General features: G+C 35.4%; 2 protein-coding genes and 1 pseudogene across 6 annotated transcripts; 2 read left to right on the forward strand and 1 right to left on the reverse strand.

Moving 5' to 3' along the window:
• The first annotated feature begins 2446 nt into the window (after window positions 1-2446).
• LOC112723662 (uncharacterized) lies at window positions 2447-10321 on the forward strand (annotated as a pseudogene).
• A 3733-nt stretch (window positions 10322-14054) lies between these two features.
• LOC112723663 (protein phosphatase 2C 50) lies at window positions 14055-17497 on the forward strand. Of its 4 annotated transcripts, XM_025775102.3 has the most exons (7): window positions 14125-14321; window positions 14799-14887; window positions 15039-15276; window positions 15409-16031; window positions 16129-16485; window positions 16575-16680; window positions 16913-17497. In XM_025775102.3, the coding sequence occupies exons 3-7, from the start codon at window positions 15183-15185 to the stop codon at window positions 17251-17253; spliced, it is 1521 nt and encodes a 506-aa protein (XP_025630887.1). In that variant the 5' UTR covers window positions 14125-14321; window positions 14799-14887; window positions 15039-15182; the 3' UTR covers window positions 17254-17497. The 4 variants fall into 4 exon arrangements, with proteins under 4 accessions (XP_025630885.1, XP_025630886.1, XP_072064103.1 ...); XM_025775100.3 differs by having other exon boundaries at window positions 14055-14321; window positions 15039-16031; XM_072208002.1 differs by lacking the exon at window positions 14799-14887 and having other exon boundaries at window positions 14120-14321.
• A 294-nt stretch (window positions 17498-17791) lies between these two features.
• On the reverse strand, window positions 17792-21669 carry LOC112723664 (mitogen-activated protein kinase kinase SIPKK). 2 transcript variants are annotated; one of them, XM_025775104.3, is made up of 10 exons: window positions 21539-21669; window positions 21205-21349; window positions 21013-21097; window positions 20176-20316; window positions 19400-19624; window positions 19124-19306; window positions 18799-19028; window positions 18517-18562; window positions 18341-18436; window positions 17792-18060 (listed from the first exon to the last, which is right to left on the reverse strand). In XM_025775104.3, exons 2-9 carry the CDS (start codon window positions 21282-21284, stop codon window positions 18347-18349), a joined length of 1080 nt encoding a protein of 359 aa, XP_025630889.1. In that variant the 5' UTR covers window positions 21285-21349; window positions 21539-21669; the 3' UTR covers window positions 17792-18060; window positions 18341-18346. The 2 variants fall into 2 exon arrangements, with proteins under 2 accessions (XP_025630889.1, XP_072064104.1); XM_072208003.1 differs by lacking the exon at window positions 21539-21669 and having other exon boundaries at window positions 21205-21432.
• Window positions 21670-21928: the final 259 nt, after the last annotated feature.

Genomic DNA, 21928 nt, shown 5'->3' on the forward strand with positions numbered 1-21928 from the left:
TTAAAATTAAGAATTTAGTATTTAGAATTTTAAATTTTAAAATAAAAAGTACATTCTCACTTTTCCAGAATGTATTAATATTTATCGAAAAATATTTGGCATTATATATTTTTAATGAAGCAATCAATTTTAAAGAATTATGTAAAACAGCACTAAATTATTTTATATCGCTAAATATGTCAGTTATTTCACTATTTAATAAGTGCAAAGAATATAGAAATTAGATATACAAGAATTAAATTTTATATCATATAAGACATGCATGATTATGTGACACCATCTCAATATCACATCACATGTTTGGTAACTCATTGCCAGTTATATATACGTTAAAAGTCGGTATCCCAAAAACCCCCTGCAAATGGCAACACAAATTTCCTGAAAACAGAATGTATGGGCAAAAAGAGTAATATCAAATTGTCCAATGTTGCGATCAAACACCGGTCTCCTCGCCTCCATGCTTCGCTTCGTACGAAATTGAGGTCCAACTCAGGCAACTCAATCTTCGCACATTAATTTCCCAAATTCGAAGAAAAAACCCAAACCTCGATTCCTTAATTACCAAATTCTCCTCTCACCAAAATTCCCATAACTTCTCATCATTGCAAGATTCCAATTTATTCCTCCTATTTTTTTTCCCTGTTTGATTCAGCTTCTAGGGTTAGTCTCTTGCATTTGGAATGCTTTTACTTGGTCGGGAGGTAGTTTGTTATTTATTATTATTATTTTTATTTTTTTGGTTGATTTCAACCCTAGGGTTTGTCTCTTACTTTTAATTTTTTTTTTTTTAAATTGTGCCAACAAATTGAGATGAAGAATATAAGGGGGGAAGGGGTGTTTGCTTGCATGGAGTTGCTACACTGTATGCAACACGAGCTATGCTGTTGATAGATGCAATTTATTTTTCTGTTGATTTTTATCGGATTACCACTTTGGATAACAATTTACCAAAATTATATATTTATTATACTTTTTTTTTACTATTTCATAATTAAAAAAATTTATTGAAGTTTAGAGTGCATAGTGAGCATTTAATAAAGAGTATGAACAAGAGATGGGTGAATTTTGGAAGGAAAAATTAAGAAGAATGATTTGATTTAGTTGGACATTGAGAAGTGGTCTTTTAACTTCTTTTGGGTAATATTTTTTTGTGGGGTTAGAATTGTGCGATTATTTTAATTATTTGCATTCTGTCTGTTTTTATGCTAATGAAGCATAATAATGTGATAGCGTTGGGGTTTGAAGTCCAGTCAGCATGACTGGGTGTAGTCATTGGTTTCCATGTGGTATGCTGTAAATAAATTCCGTGGCATTTATAATGTGGATGATATAGATTTTCCATTATTCAAATTGAGCATTTATTTCTGTTAAACTATGTTCCTGTGTATGATCATGATGCTTGTTGGTAAAGTTCTGTCAATCGGACTTGCTTGTGATTGCATTTGTGACTTGCTTGTCAGCAGAGCACAATACTGGCTTATGTAGATTTGGAAAAACTTATACACATGTTTTGTACAGTTCATCTTTTCAATGTTTACATGGGTGTCCTTGTTAACAATATATTCCTTCATATAATAATCTGCAGCATCAAAAGATACCTACACTCACACAAGAGTGTTTGATGACATATTATTGCTGCTAAGAAGATTAAGGTCAGTGCTTTGCATCTCGCCTGGAAAGAATATTCATGGTATTTCTCATCCATTGTGATTGAGGTAGTTAAATTGTTTACGTAATGTGAACTGTGAAGAGAGTTGCTATGAGAACATTAGGTCATCAGTCTTGTGCTATATGTTTTATTAAAAGTGAGTTTTCGTCTCAATCTGGTGAGGTGTATACTGTACAGAGATATAAAATAGTGATTTAAGGATGTGGACTCGTAGATAGTAATTTAATCCATTTTTTTAATTTATCAGTAGATTGGTATTAATGGTATGCCTTTTGATGACTTTTTGAGCATTTGTTTTAAGTAGTTTTTATGAGATCCATTGCTCTTAACTTGAGATTTCTGTGGTTTGGTTTTTATGTTTGGAAATACCTTTATGAACATTGCCACAATATGGTTTTTCTTCTTTCTGAAAAAAAAAAAGTAAGAAAAAATACAATGGAGCAATGTGGCTGCAGTTAGGAGAATGGCATAACTTTAACTATTCAGTTGAGTGCCATATGATGTGTTAGCATTTAGCGTTTAATATCTGGATTTTTTTTTCTTCAAAGACAAAAGAGGGGGGGGGGCTGAAGTTGTTTCATTTTATGAATGGTGCTTTGAGAATTACTACGTCAAGTCCTGATCTGCAGTTGCAAGACATTCATTCATGTGAAAATATTACATAAGTATCTTTGTATCTCATCAAGAAGAGTTTGATTTTTGTCTCTGATTATATTGACCATTCAGGTGCTTTGTCCAATTGATTTCTGGTGATTTGGATTTGCCCTTTATGTGGCTTAGTGCCATATCTTTGTCATGCACTGCTCTCTGGCTGTAACTTATACTCAAATGCTGTGTGCAAACTAGTGCAATGGCAACATCTAGCAAGTTTGATCCAACTTCCAGTAGCCCAGATAGACCATTGTACACTGGGCAGCGTGGATCCCACATGGCTGCTTCATTAGATAGATCAGGTAGCTTCCGTGAAAGCATGGAAAGTCCTATGTTGTCTTCTCTTACAAGCATGTCAAGAAGCAGCTCTTCAGCAACACATGGGGATGTGGTGAACTTCTTCAATTGTGTGAACTTTGATCCAAAATTGATAGCGGGAGAGCACAAGTCTAATCGTCAAGTAGATTATAAACGGCATGTAAATGTTGCACTTGGAATTTCACCTGATGAATCTCCGTCTAGTTCTTCAAAAGGCAAGCTAGTACCAGAAGAAATCAAACGATTGAAGGATACCTTGTATGCAAGCCATTTGAAGGCGAGGTAGTTTTGTAGGTTTTTGCTATGTGTTAAAGTTATGCATGTATAAATAAGTAGTAATATTTGATTATTCAACAGGGAACGTGTGAAAATGTTCAGTGACGCCTTATCAGTATTCCACAAGGTTTCCCAAGTATAACTTCAAAAAAGAGATCTCGGGCTGAAGGTTTCTAGTGATCGATCCAATGCCATCTTAGGTGATCGGACAGTCTTGGGGCCAAGCATAAGTAAGGTCGGAATTCAAGGTCATGCGGCCACAGTACTTTGAACTTGAGCAGCAAAAGTCAGAAGAACGGACCAAAAATCCTGTTCCTAACAAGCGCACTCGAACTTCTATGCTTGATGCCAGGGTATGTGTCTTTGGTCCGCCTCCCATTCTTTTTTGCCAGTATTAACATTGAACGGATTTGACTCCTTTAAGTAGCTCCTATTTTGCTTATCCCGTTCTTTACTGTTCTAAAGTAAATATTGCATGTTTATAGTTGGTATAAGCTCTATAGTCTATTTTGGAATATTTGTTCTTCATATATACATGGAAAACTACTTTTGTTGAAGTCTACCTCTTCAAAGTTTGCTTATTAGAGCATTTATTTCTTGGTGCTCTGGAAGATATCATCCTTGTATGTACTTATAATTCGTGAAAGTATTTGTGTGTTAATATATTGTGTTGCTATCCTTTTAAGCTTGTATGTAGTGCTTCATGTGCTTTGAGTTGGTTTCTGCCGTTCGCATTTGTTCTCTGAAAGATGGAATACAGAGAATTCTTTCTGTCTTTCTTTTTCTTTTACCCCAGTTTTTCTGTTCTCAGAAGGCATATGTGTGTGTTGTGGCTTTATGCCTTTATTCTTTCCATGGAGAGTCAGCTTTCATATTGGCATGGGAATTCCTTAAAACTTGTTGAGTAAAGCTGATTTGTTGATGAACTGCAGATGGATGTGCGAACCAATCCTCTCGTCAGGCCATCTGGGCCTGTTGATAGAGAAAAGGAAATGCTACGGATTACCAACAGTGGTGCTGTTCAGGGTGAGGAACGAACCTTACCTATTGGAGGTGATGGTTGGGAAAAGTCAAAAATGAAGAAGAAGCGTTCCTGCATCAAACTAGATGGTTCTCCGAACACATTGACAAAACCTGTTAACACCTTCCAGGAAACTAAACAGGGAATGCAACAAAGACTTGTTGCTGATGGCCGGTCAAAATTGAGTAACGATTCTCATTCTTTCAGGTATGAATATGTTGCGTACATTGCAGTTTTCCTTGTAGTATTTTTTTCCCAATATAATATATTCTTTTCAAAATTAAAGAATGATGGCAAAAATGTATGTATTGTGGAAAGAGCTGGAAGGCAAGAAAACAAAAAGAAGGCAAAAATAAATAAATAAATACTTTTAGCAGCTCTCTTGGTAAGTTGGTAGGATGTGTCAAATTTGTGCCATACACAAAAATTTGAGTTTGGTTAAGCTCTAGGCATATCTATGTAACTCCAATTTTTCAAAGCAGGCAATATATAAATATATAACTATAAATATATAACTAACAAAATTATGCTCACGGTATATACTAAAAGCTGACGAAAAGTAAATACTCAATACATTTTCATTTCAATATTTAGGTCATTTTTTATTTTCTTATAAAATTAAGAAAAAATTGTGGGTTAGCCATGACTACTGTACGTCATGTTGTAGATCCACTGGTAACCATGCCGAAGATACAGCACATAAAAATGCCTTACCTGTGAACTTGCACCATATTTTGCTAATGTAAATTGAAACTTCTACATTTTTCAGGTTTTGTATAAACCATTATTCTTTTAAAGGTTCTTTGCTATTCACTTATTCTAATGCTAGATATTAGGGGGCCAAACCAAATGGTAAAAGTAAATGAAATTTGATATGGTAAGAATCTTTCTATTGTGTTCGGATACAAATTGAATAATGACCCCTTCTTTCGGTTAATGCTAATTTGTTAAAATTTTCTTTTTATGGATATATATATATATATATATATTGAAGAATAAAATTAATTTGTAGGAGACAACTGTTTGGGGGTTGTCTCCAGATAATGTATATGCAAAAGGATTTACTTCAAAACTCACATGATTTTGATTATTATTGTGAGTACTTTGCTAGGTTGTTTCTGATTATAAAGATCAAAATTCGCATATTGAACATATCATGTACTGTTTTTCTTGCTATGAGCAGGAGTTTTTTCCTTTTTTTTAATGATTCAATTCCGTTTTGATTATCCTGATATGATCTAGCCTAAAAATACAATATTTTTCTGTGTCTTTCTGTAGGCCAGGGGTATCTAATGGAACTGTTGGAAGTGGAAAATCAGATGGCATCTCTCAACAGACTGGGTTGGCCATCCGTACCTCTACCCCTAGAAATGACCAAGATAATAGTTCCCTTGTCAACGAGAGGCGGGGTCGTCCTGCTAGTTCAGACAAGGAAAAGGTGAACTTCAAAGCTGTTAACAAGTAAGTGCAAATCATTGAGCCCTTTTTTTTATAGTTCTACGCTTCTTTTGGTTATAATCATCATCCTTGATGACATCCCCCCCTCCCCCCCAAGTTTGTCGCCGCTGCTTGTTGCTTTCTCCTAATTTTCTTGTTTTGTATGGGGTTGTTCAGTTTTTTCTTCGTTGTGTGCTTCGACACCTTGTGACTATAGTTCAAATGTCTTTTGATATTTATTTTGTAATTTATTCAATGTCTATGCTTTGTTCTATGCACAGGGCAACTGTTCGAGATGAATTTAATTCAGCTAGCCCCACCTCTGGTACAAAGATGAATTCTGCTATTCGGGCCCCACGATCAAGTTCAGGAGTTGCCCCCAAGTTGTCACCAGTTGTCCATAGAGCAGCTGTTCCTAATGACTGGGAGCTGTCTCATTGCACCACAAAGCCTCCTGCTGGTGTTGGTACAAACAATCGGAAACGTGTGGCATCAGCACGGTCATCTTCCCCACCTGTTGTTCACTGGCAAAGGCCACAAAAGAGCTCTCGCACTGCCAGAAGAACAAATTTCATGCCCACTGCTTCAAATAACGATGAAGCTCCTTCTTCGGATGCTGTCTCTGATGTGGCTGGTAATGATGCTGGGCTAGGATTTGCCAGACGCTTGGTTGGCAATTCGCAACAAAATAAATTAAAGGGCGATACTTCATCTTCAGCTGCCTTATCTGAAAGTGAAGAGTCAGGGATGGCTGAGGTTAAACCACCAAAAGAGAAGAGCAGGAAATCAGAAGAGATTGAACAGAAAGGTGGACAAAACATTCAAAAGGTGTCTAACTTGGTCTTGCCAACAAGAAAGAATAAGATTATATCTGGAGAAGAACATGGAGATGGTGTTCGAAGGCAGGGAAGGACAGGACGGGGTTTTACTGCCTCAAGGTCTCTGGTGCCAATGACATCTGAAAAGCTTGGAAATATTGGAACTGCAAAACAACTTAGAAGTGCAAGACTAGAGAAGAATGAGAGGTTCAACTCTGTTTAAATAGTTTAAGTTGTTCAGTGATTTTTTGGTTGCACATTAACGTTTTATTGCATTTATGAAATCCTTGCAGCAAGGCAGGTCGTCCACCAACGAGGAAACTTTCTGACCGTAAAGCCTATGCACGTCAGAAGCCTACTGCTGTTAGTGCAGCAGCAGACTTTATTGGTACTAGTTCCTGTTTAAGATCAATTGACTGAAGTTTTCACTGTGACTGCATATAGTTATTCACTTTTGGTTTTATTGGTTTAGTTGGGTCAGAAGATGGACAAGAAGAGCTGTTGGCTGCTGTAAAGGCTGTTATCAACTCTGGTATGTGTCTTACTACATACTATCTTATTTGTTGCCCATATGTGTTCTTCTGGTGGAGTAGTTTTGAAGAGAAAAAAATATTGGTGCAGCTCGTGCCTTTTCCAGCCCGTTCTGGAAGCAGATGGAGTCTTTCTTCAGTTTAATATCTGAGGATGATATTGCTAACTGGAAGCAGAAGGTACTTTTCTTTACCTTTAGAAAGAGTGACAAGTTTCTTTTGCTTATAATGCTCTAATGGTCTGTAAATAAACTTTCTGTTGTCAATTTAAGCATAATTAAATTTACTCGAAAAGTTGGATTTTTTGAGAGAAAGCTGTAATAGGACCAAATTAATCAAATTTTGATACTTTTTTAACATGTCATTTGGCATGTAGGAAAATCTTGAATCAAGCACACCGATGCATACCGATGAAACCATTGGTAATGGATTTGGGCTGAATGGTTTTGAAAGAGATGTTGGCCTTGATGCTCAAAGGAGTACTGGAATTATTGCAGAGCAGTTACAACCATCTAAAGGAGATCATAGTTCAACTCCTCTCTATCAAAGGCTTATAGCAGCATTAATCTCAGAGGATTGTGATAGTGGAAGTGAAGATTTCAAGTTTGATGCATACGATGCTGAATTTGAGACCGACGGGGAGTTTGAATTGAATGGCTTGGATTATCGATCACGAACTAATTCTCAGTTTAGTTGTCATTCTGCTTATAATGGTTATCGGATTTTTGGGAATCCAGAACATGATGAAGGTGAAAATGATGTAGTTCGTATTCCATCAACTGGGTTAAATTCAAGCCTTGCTAACTCTGTAAATGGGTTACTCCATGATAAAGTATCAAGATGTTCAGAGCTGCAATATGATAGCTTAGATATTAATGATAAGCTTCTTTTGGAGCTTCAAAGCATTGGAATTGCCCTGGAACCAGTGGTAAGCTTATGTGCCAAATCCGATGAATTTAACTAAACTGTTCTGGTTTGTTCTGCATTCCAACTGGAAGTCTTCTTATTGATGTAACCATTGGATTTATTGTAAGATGTTTTTGGTTTTTATAATTAAATCTTTTTGCATGCTAGTATGATGCTTATTGATTTGCTTTTCTTTTTCAAGCCTGAAATGTCACACACAGATGATGAACGAATAATGGAGGATATTGCTAGGTTAGAGGAGCTTTACCAAGGACAGGTACTGAATGAAGCTGAGACCAAGTTATATATTTACCCATACTTAGGATTTGTTATGTAATAGTTATACATTCAATATTTATGTTAGTTTTGTAAGATGGTAATCAGAAGTGGGCCCCTTATGGGGGCATGGAGGAGAAGGGAAGGGAAAGGAAATTAATATGAAGGGATTTTTTAGGAATCTTACCATGCTACTCTCCCCACATACCAACTGACATGGGACTATCATTTTCCAAGTTTATTGTAAATATGTGGGCTTGGTTCAGAAGTTTCATTCAACATTGAAATTAACTTCATTTTTAATATGCAATTCACTTTATGATCTTGCTTCTTGAATATTCAGGTTTCGAAGAAGAAAGACATGCTAGATGGATTGTTGAATTCTGCCACAGTGGGAAAAGAACTTCTAGAAAAGTAATTGCAGCGTCATTTATGATTTATTTGTTTTGAATAAAAATAAAAAATTACTTATACCCTTATCATTTGCTTAGTTTAAGCATTTTTAGCCTACAATGTGCTCATGAAAATGCTAATTTCTGGTTAACAGGGATTTTGAACGACGTGCCGTGGAAAAACTCATTGTAATGGCTTATGAGAAGTACATGGTAATCTTCCTAACATATAGTGTGACTCCCCTTATTCATATAATGTTACCATTTACTAGTGGAAAGAGGGAGTAAAATATCAAGATATAAATTCAGACATGATATATTGACATATTCCAAGGCAAACTATCTTGTGTGTAGTCCAAAGAATTACGAGCATTAGGGGAATTTTACCTGTGGTAGCCAACTAGGCTCAAGCCTTGGAATTCAGTGGACTCTGTATACTGATGGTTTGGATTACCTTTTTATGATATCATTAGAAAAAAAAAAAACTCTCTGTTGGAGAGGCAGTGGATATGCATTTTTACCTGTGATTGAAGGGGCTGTTTTCTGTGCTTAAAACCTGTGACCATTAGGTCATATGGCAAAGTGTACTGACAAATGGTTTATTGACAGGCTTGTTGGGGTCCTGGTACCTCGGGTGGGCGAAATTCAAGCAACAAAATGGCCAAGCAAGCTGCATTGGGATTTGTTAAGCGGACATTGGAACGGTGCCATCAGTTTGAAGATACAGGCAAGAGCTGCTTCAGTGAGTCTTCGTTCAAGGATATGTTCATTGCTGCTGCTACCCAGCTTAATGCTGTCCGGCAATTAGATGGAATGGAGGCTGAATCCTCAAAACCATATGTTTCTCCCCTTACTCTGGAAGCAAGAACAGGTGTGTTCTGCATTACTTTATTTAATAGCTGCTCTAATCTGCTTGCGTTGGCTGTGTTCAGTGCCATCATTTTGTTTCTTTTTGCAGCCTCCATGGGTTCACAGCAGAGCCCTTCACAATTTAGTCAGAATTTGGATAACCATGATCTAAGTTCATCAGATATGTTCCCTGCTATAAATCATTCATCTGAACAAAATGGTGGGAAGGAGGACCTCTGGTCAAATAGGTTGAAGAAGAGGGAATTGTCCCTTGATGATGTTGGTGGTACAATAGGTACTTCAAGTGCTCCTGGCATTGTAAGTTCTCTAACAAGCAGTGCAAAAGGAAAGAGAAGTGAGAGGGATAGAGATGGAAAGGGACATGGCAGAGAGGTGCTATCTAGAAATGGAACTACAAAAGTTGGTAGGCCTGCATCATCCAGTGCTAAGGGAGAAAGAAAATCCAAAGCAAAGCCTAAGCAGAAAGCAACACAGCATTCTGTTTCAGTCAATGGCCTCGTTGGCAAGTTATCAGAGCAGCCTAAAGCAGCATTGCCATCTGGTTCAAAATCAAATGAAACGTCTACTAATAGCAATGCCAAGGAAAAGGATGAGTTTGGCTTGGGTGGTTTGGATGAACACGAGCCTATAGATTTGTCCAACCTACAGCTACCAGGAATTGATGATCTTGCTGACCAAGGTCAGGATCTTGGTTCATGGTTGAATATTGATGACGATGGATTACAAGATAACGATTTCATGGGCCTTGAAATTCCCATGGATGACCTTTCAGACTTGAATATGATGGTCTGAAGCTGCTTTCTTTGTATAGTCCTGTTCATTATACCAATAACAAAGGAAAAAGTACTTATAAGAAATGACTAGTCACATAGGATAGTCTTATGGCTAATCCTGTCCACAATTAGGTTATATAGATTCTTTGGTAGACTCTCCAAGTTGGTTTTGAGTGACCTTTCCATCTGTTTCAGATTTTGCTCGTGTCGAAATTCGTGACTTCCACTGTAAAGATCTTTTTGTTCTAGGTACAATTTAGTATTTCTAGTAGATTATATGTTAGCCACAGTACCCTGGTTGTAGCTCTTACAAATCAGAGACAAGGCCCCTTGTACATACATTTAATATTTCTAATAAAATCAGCTTTTCATTTTCTGCAGTAACATCAGGTTGCAATCTTCTGTTGGCCATTTCAACCCTTTCCCCCCTTCTTCCTTATATCATTTTCCCTTTTATTCTGAGCATAGGATTTTTGTTGGTACTTTGAGCTCTGCAGATATGAAGTTGAGTTGTTTATGTATCGAGGTGCAGTCCAGATTTTTAACTTTTGTGCAGAAAAGCGGTGGCATTTATGCTTCATCAGATTAGCAGATTCTGGTTAACTTTCATCATCAGGGTGTTAGATTTATTAGCTGCAAGAATAAAGCGCTCTGTTTCTATTTTTATCAATTAAAGGTTTTGAAAGTGAACCTGGTTTACACATTTTGCCTGATCTTTTAATAATCATAAAAGATCATTACAAAGCATTGAGAGTTCAGATATCCTTGTTTGACTCAAGATGTTGAAGATTAACCAGGCATCTTGTTGGTAAGTAATCTCAGATATTCTTGGCATGATTAGTGCTTGGACAAAATTTTTATTTAAGTAATTGAGCTGCAAGCTGAATCCTTAATGGAATTCCCAATTTCATATCATTTTCTAAGTTCTGATATGATTTTAGTTAAACAATCTTGCTGTGATCTTGTATAAAAATTCGGTTGGAACATAAATGTTCAAGTTAACTTGGATGGTATGTTGTCCATGTATAACTTAACTCACATGATTGTCTTTCTCCTTACACTTGAGTTCCTCATGATATATTTGACTTGATGCTGCTGGAGTCAGATTTCTGCTCTATATATTGGGACTTGATGAGAATCTGTCAGAACCTTTGACATTTATCCAAGAAACCCTTGAAGAACCTTTCTGGTGTTTCTTCTAAGTTCCAACAGACATAGGGATCATGTTCTTCCTTGTTAACTATCCAATAATATTCTTTTTTTGTTCAATTAGCAAAATCTTTATTTCAATTTAATGGCATTAAACATGGTAACATGCAGAAAGAGAAGACATAAGAGAGAGAAAGGGATGAATGATTGGAGGAGTGAATATGATATGGTCGGTTGGTCAGCTCCCAAGATGGAGAGAGACAACACGTGGAGATAAACTGAAGGCTGTTGAACCTCTCTTCATCTGTCACTGCCTTTCGGCACAAACCTATATGCATAAATAATGCTAACAGCATTAAGGAATGATGATATCATCATCATCTGTATATGAATAAAACAATTCTAATATTTTTATTTTTTATTATTTATTTTTAAGAACAAACTTTTAAATATTAATTTTTTATTGAGTAAAGTACTAAATTAGTCCCCTACGTTTTGGCGTAATCCTGTTTTGGTCCTTAAGGTTTAAAGTATTCTATTTGAATCTAAAAAAGTTTCATTTAGTTTTAATTTAGTCCCACCTGAGGTCAAAGATAAATAATTAAGAAAATGTCCTACATGACAGCAGTATAAGAACAAGGTCGATAATTTGGAGAATAAGTACAAGTTCCAGAGGCACAAAATCAACGTGGATGCATCAATAGTCAATACATGTATTTAATATTTTTTAGTTTTATAAAAAATATTTCATTTTAATTATAAAAAAAATGATAAATAAATATATTGATGCATTTACGGTTGATTTTGTGCCTCTGGAGTTTGTAGTTATTCTCTAGATTATCGACCTTATTTTTATACTACTGTCATATAAGATATTTTGTTAATTATTTATCTTTAACTTCTGGTGGGACTAAATTGAAGCTAAATGAAACTTTTTTGGATTCAAATAGGACACTTTAAACCTTAAGAAGCAAAACAGAATTACGTCCAAACGTAAGGAACCAATTTAATACTTTATCCTTTTCTATTTAATAACTTAGGAGATGTTCATAATAATTATAATTAAAGACTTATCATTAGGAGAATGAATTATTTACCCGACAACCTTACATTGAAGAGAAAGAGGTTAAAGACTTAAAGAGAATCTGTAGGATATATCTTCTTAGGAGCATGGGAATGGCAAATGCCAATGTTGTACGCGTCAACTGTCACTGCTTCACTTCACTTTGTTACGTTTGGTTTTATAATTCACAGTTTTTTGTTGTCTCTGTCAGTTCATGCATCTCTCTCTTACAACATTACCTCATTCTCTCTTTTCTATATACAGCAAACCTTTTTCTTCCATTTTTTCCATTTGCACGCACCCCATCTGCGGCTAAAATTTTTATATATGGATAATTTTAATGTGAAATACAAAAATATTTGATGATTTTGGTGTTCTACAGGGTTGTGGTAGTAGCACAAAACGTTACTAACGTTTTGTAATAAAAAATTTTTTTTAATCATCAAAGAACAAAACGTCACTGACGTTTTGTAATAAAAAAAATATTATTTTAATTATTAAAACACAAAACGTCGCTGACGTTTTGTTAGAAAAATATTATTTTAATTGAAGAAACACAAAACGTCATTGACGTTTTGTAAATGGCCATAGTTGTGTTCAACACACAATTTGGTTCATGATAAAGGATTTCACCTCTAGTAATACAATATTAAAAAGAAAAAGTTCCCCCATCTGCACCTATATATTTATTTTATTGTTTTTTATTATATAATAATTTCGTACATCTCCCTTGGTGCTGAGCTTCTCGATTCTCTCGCCCATGCACGTGGCCTCCTCGTACTGGCCTTTCTGCTTTTCCTTTCCTTGTTTTCCGAAATTTTCCATTATTTTATTTAATAATATAATAATACACATCAAAATCAGTCATTAAAATCAATTACTAAGGCTGCGCTTGTTTCTAAGAATAGGACACTGATGGACAGAGATACAAAATTTTGTATTCTTATATTCTATTTGGTGATAAATTAGAACAAATTATGAAAATCTAATTTATTCTCATTTTTCTCATTCAAAAAATTTGAGATGAAAAATATAATAATAAAAAAATATAATTATGAAAAATTAACAAAAATAATAAAAAAAAATGAAAAATAAGTTGTGTCCTTTATTAGTGTCTCCATATCCTTCCTGTCAGGATGGACACAAAATACACTAATTCAGTGTCTCTGGACACACTGTCTCTGTCTATGTCTCTTCTGTCAAACATAATTTTGTGTCTCTCTGTCCATGTCTCAGTATCCTGTCTTTGTAAACAAACGTAGCCTAAATTATTTTTGTATAAATATATATGTGATTTAATTTATTTTCTATGTGTATTAATATTCTAATATATATTTTATATTGGTGATTGACTTTAGTAACTAGTTTTAATATACATATAACATAATCGATATAATAAAGTTCTTTTAAAATAAAAAAAGGTTTTAGAAGTAATATATTTTAATGAAAAATTCGAAATAATTATTGATTAGCAATGTATTTAAGTAAAGCAATGTTGTCGATTGTTCAACATTTGATCTTTGATTAATTAATAAATTAGCTAATGATGACTATGCTTGTAATAATAAAAGATAATATGGTCCGTCCATAATGGATGAAAGAGAGAAGGGGTTGAATTTTAAGATTAGAATGACTTCCACGTCTTAATCTTGTATTGGTAGTTTAAAGAAATGCTTTCTTTAAATAATGATGTAACCAAACTCATCAACCAAAACACAAAAAGATAGGGCTAGGTGTCAATTTCTTGCATAATCCTACCATAGCAGAAAGAGAATAAAATAAATGTCATGCCTAATTACATTACATAATACATTTTACTTTTTTGCTTTTACTTTTTCATTCTAAAGGATTTTGAAAATTTCCAACATAAGGAAAAATAAATAAGGAATAAAAGAGACACGTGTTGCGTATTAAATTATTTATGTTACTAAATTTATTTATTTTCCAAAGCTGAAACTCCTTTCTTTTTCTTATCAGAAAGAATAAAAAACTCCTGAAGGAAATAAATACTTTGTGCTTTCATTTCATTTTCCTAACTTAATTACTAAATAACCAATAACAACAACAATAATAACAATCAATAACTGCATATACTTGAGGCTTTCTGTTCTGTTTCCTCCTCCTTCATTCCCTTCCTTGGCTTTACATGCACTATCTTTCATTTTTGAGAAGGTAAGCAAAACAATTCAGATTACTATATGTTATGCCCTTTAACTGTTTGTTTTTATTCCTTAGAGATAAATCTAAGAGCACTAAGGAATGAAATCTAGGAATAGTTCATGATAGATATAACGAAGGGACCTAGTGGGATTGGAGTTGTTGACATGACCAATATTTGCAATCAATATGCTTTTGAGGGGTTGAGGTGGTCTTGTTGTAGTTGACACATGAAAGGAACATAATTGTCGATACCATGGGGAGTTATGTTCAATGGCTGATGTTGGATATCTCAGATCTAGGGAACCTCTCTCTTCTCATATTTCTGCTATTTGTTTCCTATGTTATTTCTTATTTTTATTTCCAATGACCCCATTTCCTTTGTTCCTGTTTTTGTTTGAGAGAGAGAGAGAGACAAAACATTTACTGACTTTGTCAATTATATGATGATTCTGGTTCAATAAATAAAAAATTGCCTGTGTATCCTTCCAGGGATCAGAGGGCTGGTGTGGAGTTAGGAATATAAGGTTTTGGAGCACCACTTGTGCCCTCTTACATTATAGGATCAAGGCCAAAATCAGGTGAATTTCACAAAAGGATCTAGTGTGTTATTCTTGCGTCAGCTTTTCTGCTTCAATAAATATAGGCTTTTGAATGAGTCTTGTTACACTGCATTTAATTTTAGTGCCTCTAGGGAAGGTTGTTTCTAAACTTGTTGATTACTTGTCTTAGGAGCCTTATTGGTGCCTTTGATGCTGATTGAGCCATAGAAAAGAGGATTAAGGGAAAAGCAAGGGAAAAAAGTGGTTAAAGGCTTTGCATAGCTTATTGGATACTATAGAGGATAAGGCTATTGCTACAAGGCAAAGTAAACGAATGGAGGAAATATCTTCTAGTGTTGCAGTGCCATTTACAATTGGGAACTTGATTCAGAAGGAGTCAGCAGTGGCAACCCACGTGGAGATAACTGGTATAAAGCTTATGGCAAATACTGCTGCAGCTTTAATATTAAATCCTTCAGTGGAAGGTTGCCAACCATATTCTGTTGGAAGTGATAATCATTCTGATGTAAGTCTCAAACATCAAATTACGGTATCTGCAGAGATGAAGGAGAATGAAGTTGGAGCTGCCGTTGTCTCAGAAATGGTTATTGAATGTGACAGTAATTGGGTCTTGAGAGAAAGCCATAACCCACCAAGGAAGGAAGATGAATTCATGCTGGCTGTGGATTTTCGTTGTCTACATAGTTCAAGCTCCAATGACAAACGCAGCCCCTCTGGGGAGGAAGCTGCATCCTTGAAGGCCATTTATTCTGAGATAGATTCGCCAGTTATCATCGGGGTTGATGATAAAATCTATGCTGAGTATGGATTAAACAAGACACATCCAGCACTGCAGCCAGAGGAGAACACAGTTTCTGTTGCAATGGATCTTGAGAGTGAGGATCCAAGGGGATTGGATGGGTCTGATCCAAAGTTTTGTGCTGCACCTCTTGATCAGGCTAACAGAACAAGCAACCCGAATGCTTCGGAAGTGAGTAGTCGTGTTCTCTGTGGTTTTTCATCAATCTGTGGAAAAAGACCAGAGATGGAAGATGCTATAGCTGTTAAGCCTAAACTTCTTCAAGTTCCTTCAAAGATGCTAACAGATAGCCATGTGAACGATAACACAATATGCTCATTAGCCCACTTTTTCGGTGTCTATGATGGACATGGAGGCTTTCAGGTATTAGTTAAAAATCACTATCAAAATAAAATTATACAACTTTTATTGAAGTCTGACGCTAACTGGATTTTATTTTTTTGTTCTTTTTGGTTGGTAGGTTGCCAATTACTGCCGGGAACGCCTGCATTCAGCTTTGATTGAGGAGATAGAAGCTGCACAATCAAGTTTGGCAGAAACAGAACTGGGAGATTCTTTACAGGACTATTGGAAGAAAGCATTTGTAAGTTGTTTTCAGAAAGTTGATGATGAAGTTGGAGGAATTCGAGCTGGTAATGGCGGAAATAACATTGGTGGACTAGAGTCTACGATTGAACCAATTGCTCCTGAGACTGCTGGCTCCACTGCAGTGGTTGCCATATTGAATCAATCACACATAATAGTCGCAAATTGTGGGGATTCAAGAGCCGTCTTGTATCGCGGAAAAGAAGCCATTCCATTGTCTGCTGACCACAAAGTAAGGCACTTCTTTCTATTTTCACAATGTTTTTCATGAGTTAAAAATTGGAGCCATCTGATAGAGGAGGCTTTACTACATGTTTGCAGCCAAACAGGGAGGATGAGTGGGCAAGGATAGAAGCTGCAGGAGGAAGGGTCATACATTGGCAAGGGTACCGAGTTCTTGGCGTTTTGGCAATGTCAAGATCCATAGGTATGTATCTGCCTTTGGCATCTCTGCAGCATATTTATGTCAATGTAGTTGGATTTTAAGTGATGCTAGTTACTGTAAACTTTTTCTTGATAAGGGTTATGGTTTCTAGTAAAATAAATAAAATGGTACAGCCTTTGTATAGGACACTACGAAAAAGTATTTCTTTTTTGCTACAAAATATAGCATTTAGTTCCTTGCAATTAGTCTAATCATCTTAGTTCTTGTCCAATAGGTGATAGGTACTTGAAACCATGTATTATTCCAGAACCGGAAGTGAAGTTTGTGCAACGGGAGAAACATGACGAGTGCCTTATTCTAGCTAGTGATGGTTTATGGGATGTGGTGACAAATGAAGAAGCCTGTGAAGTTGCACGGAAGAGGATCCTTCTTTGGCACAAGAAGTATGGCGAGAATGCGTCAATGACCGAACAAGTTGAAGAAGGAGTTGACCCTGCAGCTCACTCTGCTGCAGAGTATCTCTCTAGACTTGCCCTCCAAAGGGGAAGCAAAGATAACATCTCTGTAATTGTGATAGACTTGAAGGCTCAAAGAAAAATTAAGAGAAAAGCATAAACAAAATACATGTTATCTAGCGTTAAGTTTTACATATGTAATATCTTCAACTACTATCCTATTGATTTTCAGTTTTTTTTTTGGCAGTATTAAGTATTAACACATTTAGCCCGCCAGTTTTTCACAGGGCTAAGTAAGTTATGTATGCTAAATTTGCATTGTACAATGATACCTTCACCTTGGATAAGTTATCTTTATGACTATCAGAGCTTTCCAAGAATAAAAAATTTGAAAAGTTTAATTATTAACTTTTCTTGATAGATGTTCAAATGATCAGAACTTAGTTCTAAACTTATGCAGCAACCACACTTTGGTTTGATTATAAGCATTTCTAAACAATTTGACAAGGTTTAACCAAATATAAAAGTCACAAACATAGCTTGAATGATCCTTCAGCCAGAAGTGCAGGTTTTAAAAGACTAAAGAATAGCTAAAACTAAAAGCATTCTGAATTCATATCTTTAATTTTTATTTCAATTAGCACAGCCCGAGAGAACTTATGTGTATTAAAAGTTTGAGCGCCATATAATTTCAACAGTTTTGGTAAATCCTAGTGATATGATTTGTTGCAAAATCATTAGAAGGTCAAACATTTTGTTGCAAATGATCCCTAAAACTTGAATTTCAGAATTAAAATTCCTCATGAACAGCCAACTGTTGCAATTTCTTGGCCCTTACATAAAGAGCTTTTCAACAAACTCTTGAAATTCAATCACTCAATAATAAAATACAGAATTTTTAGACATGACTCAGGAACTGCCTCTGAATTTGAATCATCTGCTACCACTGCTCATATGCCAAGCAAGCCTACAAAATAAATAAATACATTAATATATAATGAAATATCAGTATCTTAAATCCCATCATTTGTAGTTCATGAAACTATATCTGAAAAAGGATTATATTGCCTTAAAAAAAACTGTTTCAGCCTCCTGGGCAACCTAGGACATGCTTTCATAAAAACGGATCCTTCTAATTGAAGATAAGGGCTCGAAAACATAACCATGTATATATTTACCAATTCAACAAATATAGAAGGAAAAAAAAATCTCTTCTGCTTATAATTAAGTCCAGGATTAGTGCATACCAAATTTTATAAGGTTGCGAGTGGAGATCCTGCGTTGGAGAAGTATGCTCCAAGATCTATATGCAAGTCATCGTACATGCTGACAAAAGGATGTCCCTGGAGTTTCAATCAGATATATTGTGTCAGGAAGATGATTGTGTGCATGGTAAAAGCTAAGAATCAAGATTTAGTCCTACCATAAGTTCCTGAGCTGTTAGTCTATCCTTCGGGTCTTTCTGTAAGCTAAACGAAGAGGAGATCGAAAAGGAAGATTAGAAGTCTCGTAAGAATCACACAATGACGAGAAATTTAAGAAAAAACTTTTACTATTGTTATTCATTTATAGACATTCTACAAAATTATAGGCTCCTCAAGCATCCAAGCTAATTTCATTACGACTTCTAAGAAAACACTAGTGTTATTTAATGTCTTATTTTATTCTCTTTTGGCATGTTACTTAAGTCAAAAGTATCACATACCATGCTGATATAAATGAGCAAAATTCTGCAGAAAAGTGTTCTGATGGAGCAGTAGGAGGAGGTTTATCTACAATGGTTTCAATAAGTTCGAAAATACTCTCCCATGTCTCACTTTGATCTGGTGGTGTGTATGGAAACCTCCCCATAGCACACTCGAGCAATATTAATCCCAAGCTCCATATATCACTTTTGTAGTTATAGCCACGCTGGCTACCGTTGATCCTCTCTGGCTGTAAAATTGGTAGAGCGGATGTTAAGTTCCATGCAACAGTTTACAACTTGGTGATCAGAGAAAAATGACAAATATATTGCATATAATACTTACAGACATATAGTTGAATGTGCCGATGAAAGTATTTGCTTGACCGGATGTACTTTCCATAATTGCACTCACACCAAAATCAGTAATCTTTACTTCACCTCTATGATTTATCAACAAATTAGAAGGTTTCAAGTCTCTGTGGATGATATGTTTTTCATGGTGAAGATACATTAATCCCTTTAGCACCTACATAAAAAATAAAAGAAATGGACGCAGATTCGGGATTCAGAGAAAAGAATTTTGGGTGAAAAACTGAGGTATAGTTTCTGGCTTCCTCACCTGTTTACAGATGGCTGCAAGATTAGCTTCTGGAATTGTTTTGACTTTCTTCAGAAGATCCGCTAAGGACCCTCCATCCATGTACTCTAAGATGATTGATATAACACCATTGGCATAGAATGACTGGTAGCAGACAACAACATAAGGACATTGTGCTGATTGATTAATTTTCAGCTCTTGTGCTATCTGCTTTCGCATAGACTCCTCGATATTCATTTGAATTTCCTGTATTGAGAAGAAATCATGCACAAGTGATAATAGACCACAGTGGATAACAGCATTAAGGAAGAAGTTAGTTCATCAGTTCAATTACTTTGTAAAAATTATTATATAGAAGCAGCAGCATTTCAAGCTACTAAACTAGATTGCTAACTTACAAGCATGCAGAGAACCGACTGAAATTTAAAAAATACTAAAAAGCAAATAGGGAAACCATTACATGAGATATGCTACCCCATCACTTGCCCTATTTCATGTCCCAGAATATCAAATCCAAATCAATGGTTTAACTAACTACTTGAATGAAATTGAGTTACCCATGATGAAATTAAATCATCGTACTCTAAAGAAAAGAACATTTTCTGAAATTTAACATAGCATGTCCCCTAAAGTGGCATGGAAATTGAATGAAGATAGCAAGTTTTGAATGCCAGTGTTCAGCGAAATCAACATGTTGGAGATGGGAAGATGATATGTTATACGCTAGACATTGCCAATACAAAAAGATAAACCAATTAGGTGAAAGAAAAAAAGTTAGCAGTATGCATCGAGTATACCTTTAATGCAAAAAACTGATTAGTCCATTTATGTTGCACCAACTGCACAACCCCTCCAGTTCCTTTTCCAACCACTTTGATTGTGTCTATATCTGCCAAACTTAGCTGGTTGTCTATCGGCATGATCGGGTTTGGAGGTGGCTGATAATATGACATATTACGGCCATATATTAACATAGAGTGGGAGAAATCAGCCAGCATATGTCTCGTGCCAAAAATATGAAAAGACAAAACAAGAGTGCAGGAATCCAATCTTTAAACCATGCCCTCATTATATTAAAAAGCATAATTCTGGGAGTTAGATTTCATTATAACTACATGTGTGGAGTTTAACATGAACAAGTTTGAACTGAGACACTCAAAAAGTTTAAATGGAATTGAAATGAAGGTCAAGAACAAGTTTATTTCGTGATGGTGAATTGAGTGACTTCAGCTGAGCAAAATGCATAATTTTATGCAGCTTGAGTCTCCATTTAAAGAGAAAGCAATCAAGAGGAGAAATTATAACAGAAATTAAATTATGTAACAATATCTGCTTCAGTTCAAAACAGTAGCAAAAGCTAAGAAATATGCTCCATTTGGGTTTGGAAGCCTAGAAACAAGGAACTTAATAGAAAATTTAGGAATCCCTTCACATCACAGAAGGCAATTCATAGATCCAATATATGAAATGCAACAGAATAGTTGGACAAACAACTAACCAATCCAATTGGATATTATATTCAAGGAAAAAAACCACGCACACACATACACACAAACACAACAGGTGCAAAGATAAGAACATATAGACACAAAAAATAAAAAAGGGAAAAGATTTGAGATAGAGAAATAAGTTACAGGCTCCACTTCACTCTGAGAAACAATTCTAACTCCATCCCTGTTGACAAGCAGATCCCCATCTTTAAAGGTTCCACTTTCAGTCCTGCAATTTTCACATCCCATAATACAAACAAATCCCAGTTAGTCAAAAACACAAACACATAACAATCACATTCAATTACATAAGCAGAGAGAGAGAGAGAGACTCACAGGAACTTGGAAAAAGAAGCTTGATCAGATGAAGCAGGGACAGAGAGCTTGAGACTGGGGCCCAGAAGTCCTTTCCTCATAGTGATGATGATTATGGCACTCTCTGATGATGGAGATAACTCACTACCTCTTTCAGAGTTTCTCACTTGGTTTTTAAAGGAAGAAAAGAAATAAACTTTAATAGTGAAAGACTCTATATAAATAGTAACAGCTAAAAAAACATTTTATATGCTAAAATTTTGGTTAAAAATGAGAGCTTTGTTGGGGAATTGAGGTACTAGAAAAAATTAAATTTGTGAAAATGATGTGATTGGTTGAGTGAGAGAGCAGTCACCATTGACGAGCAACTGGGGTGGGAGATGGAAAAGAAGCAGCTTTGAAGATGGAGACTGTTTGTTGACTTTTCATCATTTTTTGTTTGTTCTCTTTCTCCGTTTCTTAATTCTTGTCACACCTCCAAAATCTTAAAGAGTTTAATTTTAATGCATAGTATAAATTATTTTATGCAGTTCATGTAATTACATTTTTTAGATAATTATTTACGTAGTCAATGTAAAAAGATAGTTATTTTTAGTGATATGGCGTTACGTAATTAAATACAAGTATAAAATTATTTTATGTTAATAATGTAACTTTTTAATTTGAATATAGAAGTAAAAGTGGTGTTGGACTCGGATATGGGGAATATAGGTGCTTCACAGCCATGTGGTGTCAGTGGAACAGA

Source organism: Arachis hypogaea, chromosome 11 (genome assembly GCF_003086295.3).
Source record: "Arachis hypogaea cultivar Tifrunner chromosome 11, arahy.Tifrunner.gnm2.J5K5, whole genome shotgun sequence".
NCBI lineage: Eukaryota > Viridiplantae > Streptophyta > Magnoliopsida > Fabales > Fabaceae > Arachis > Arachis hypogaea.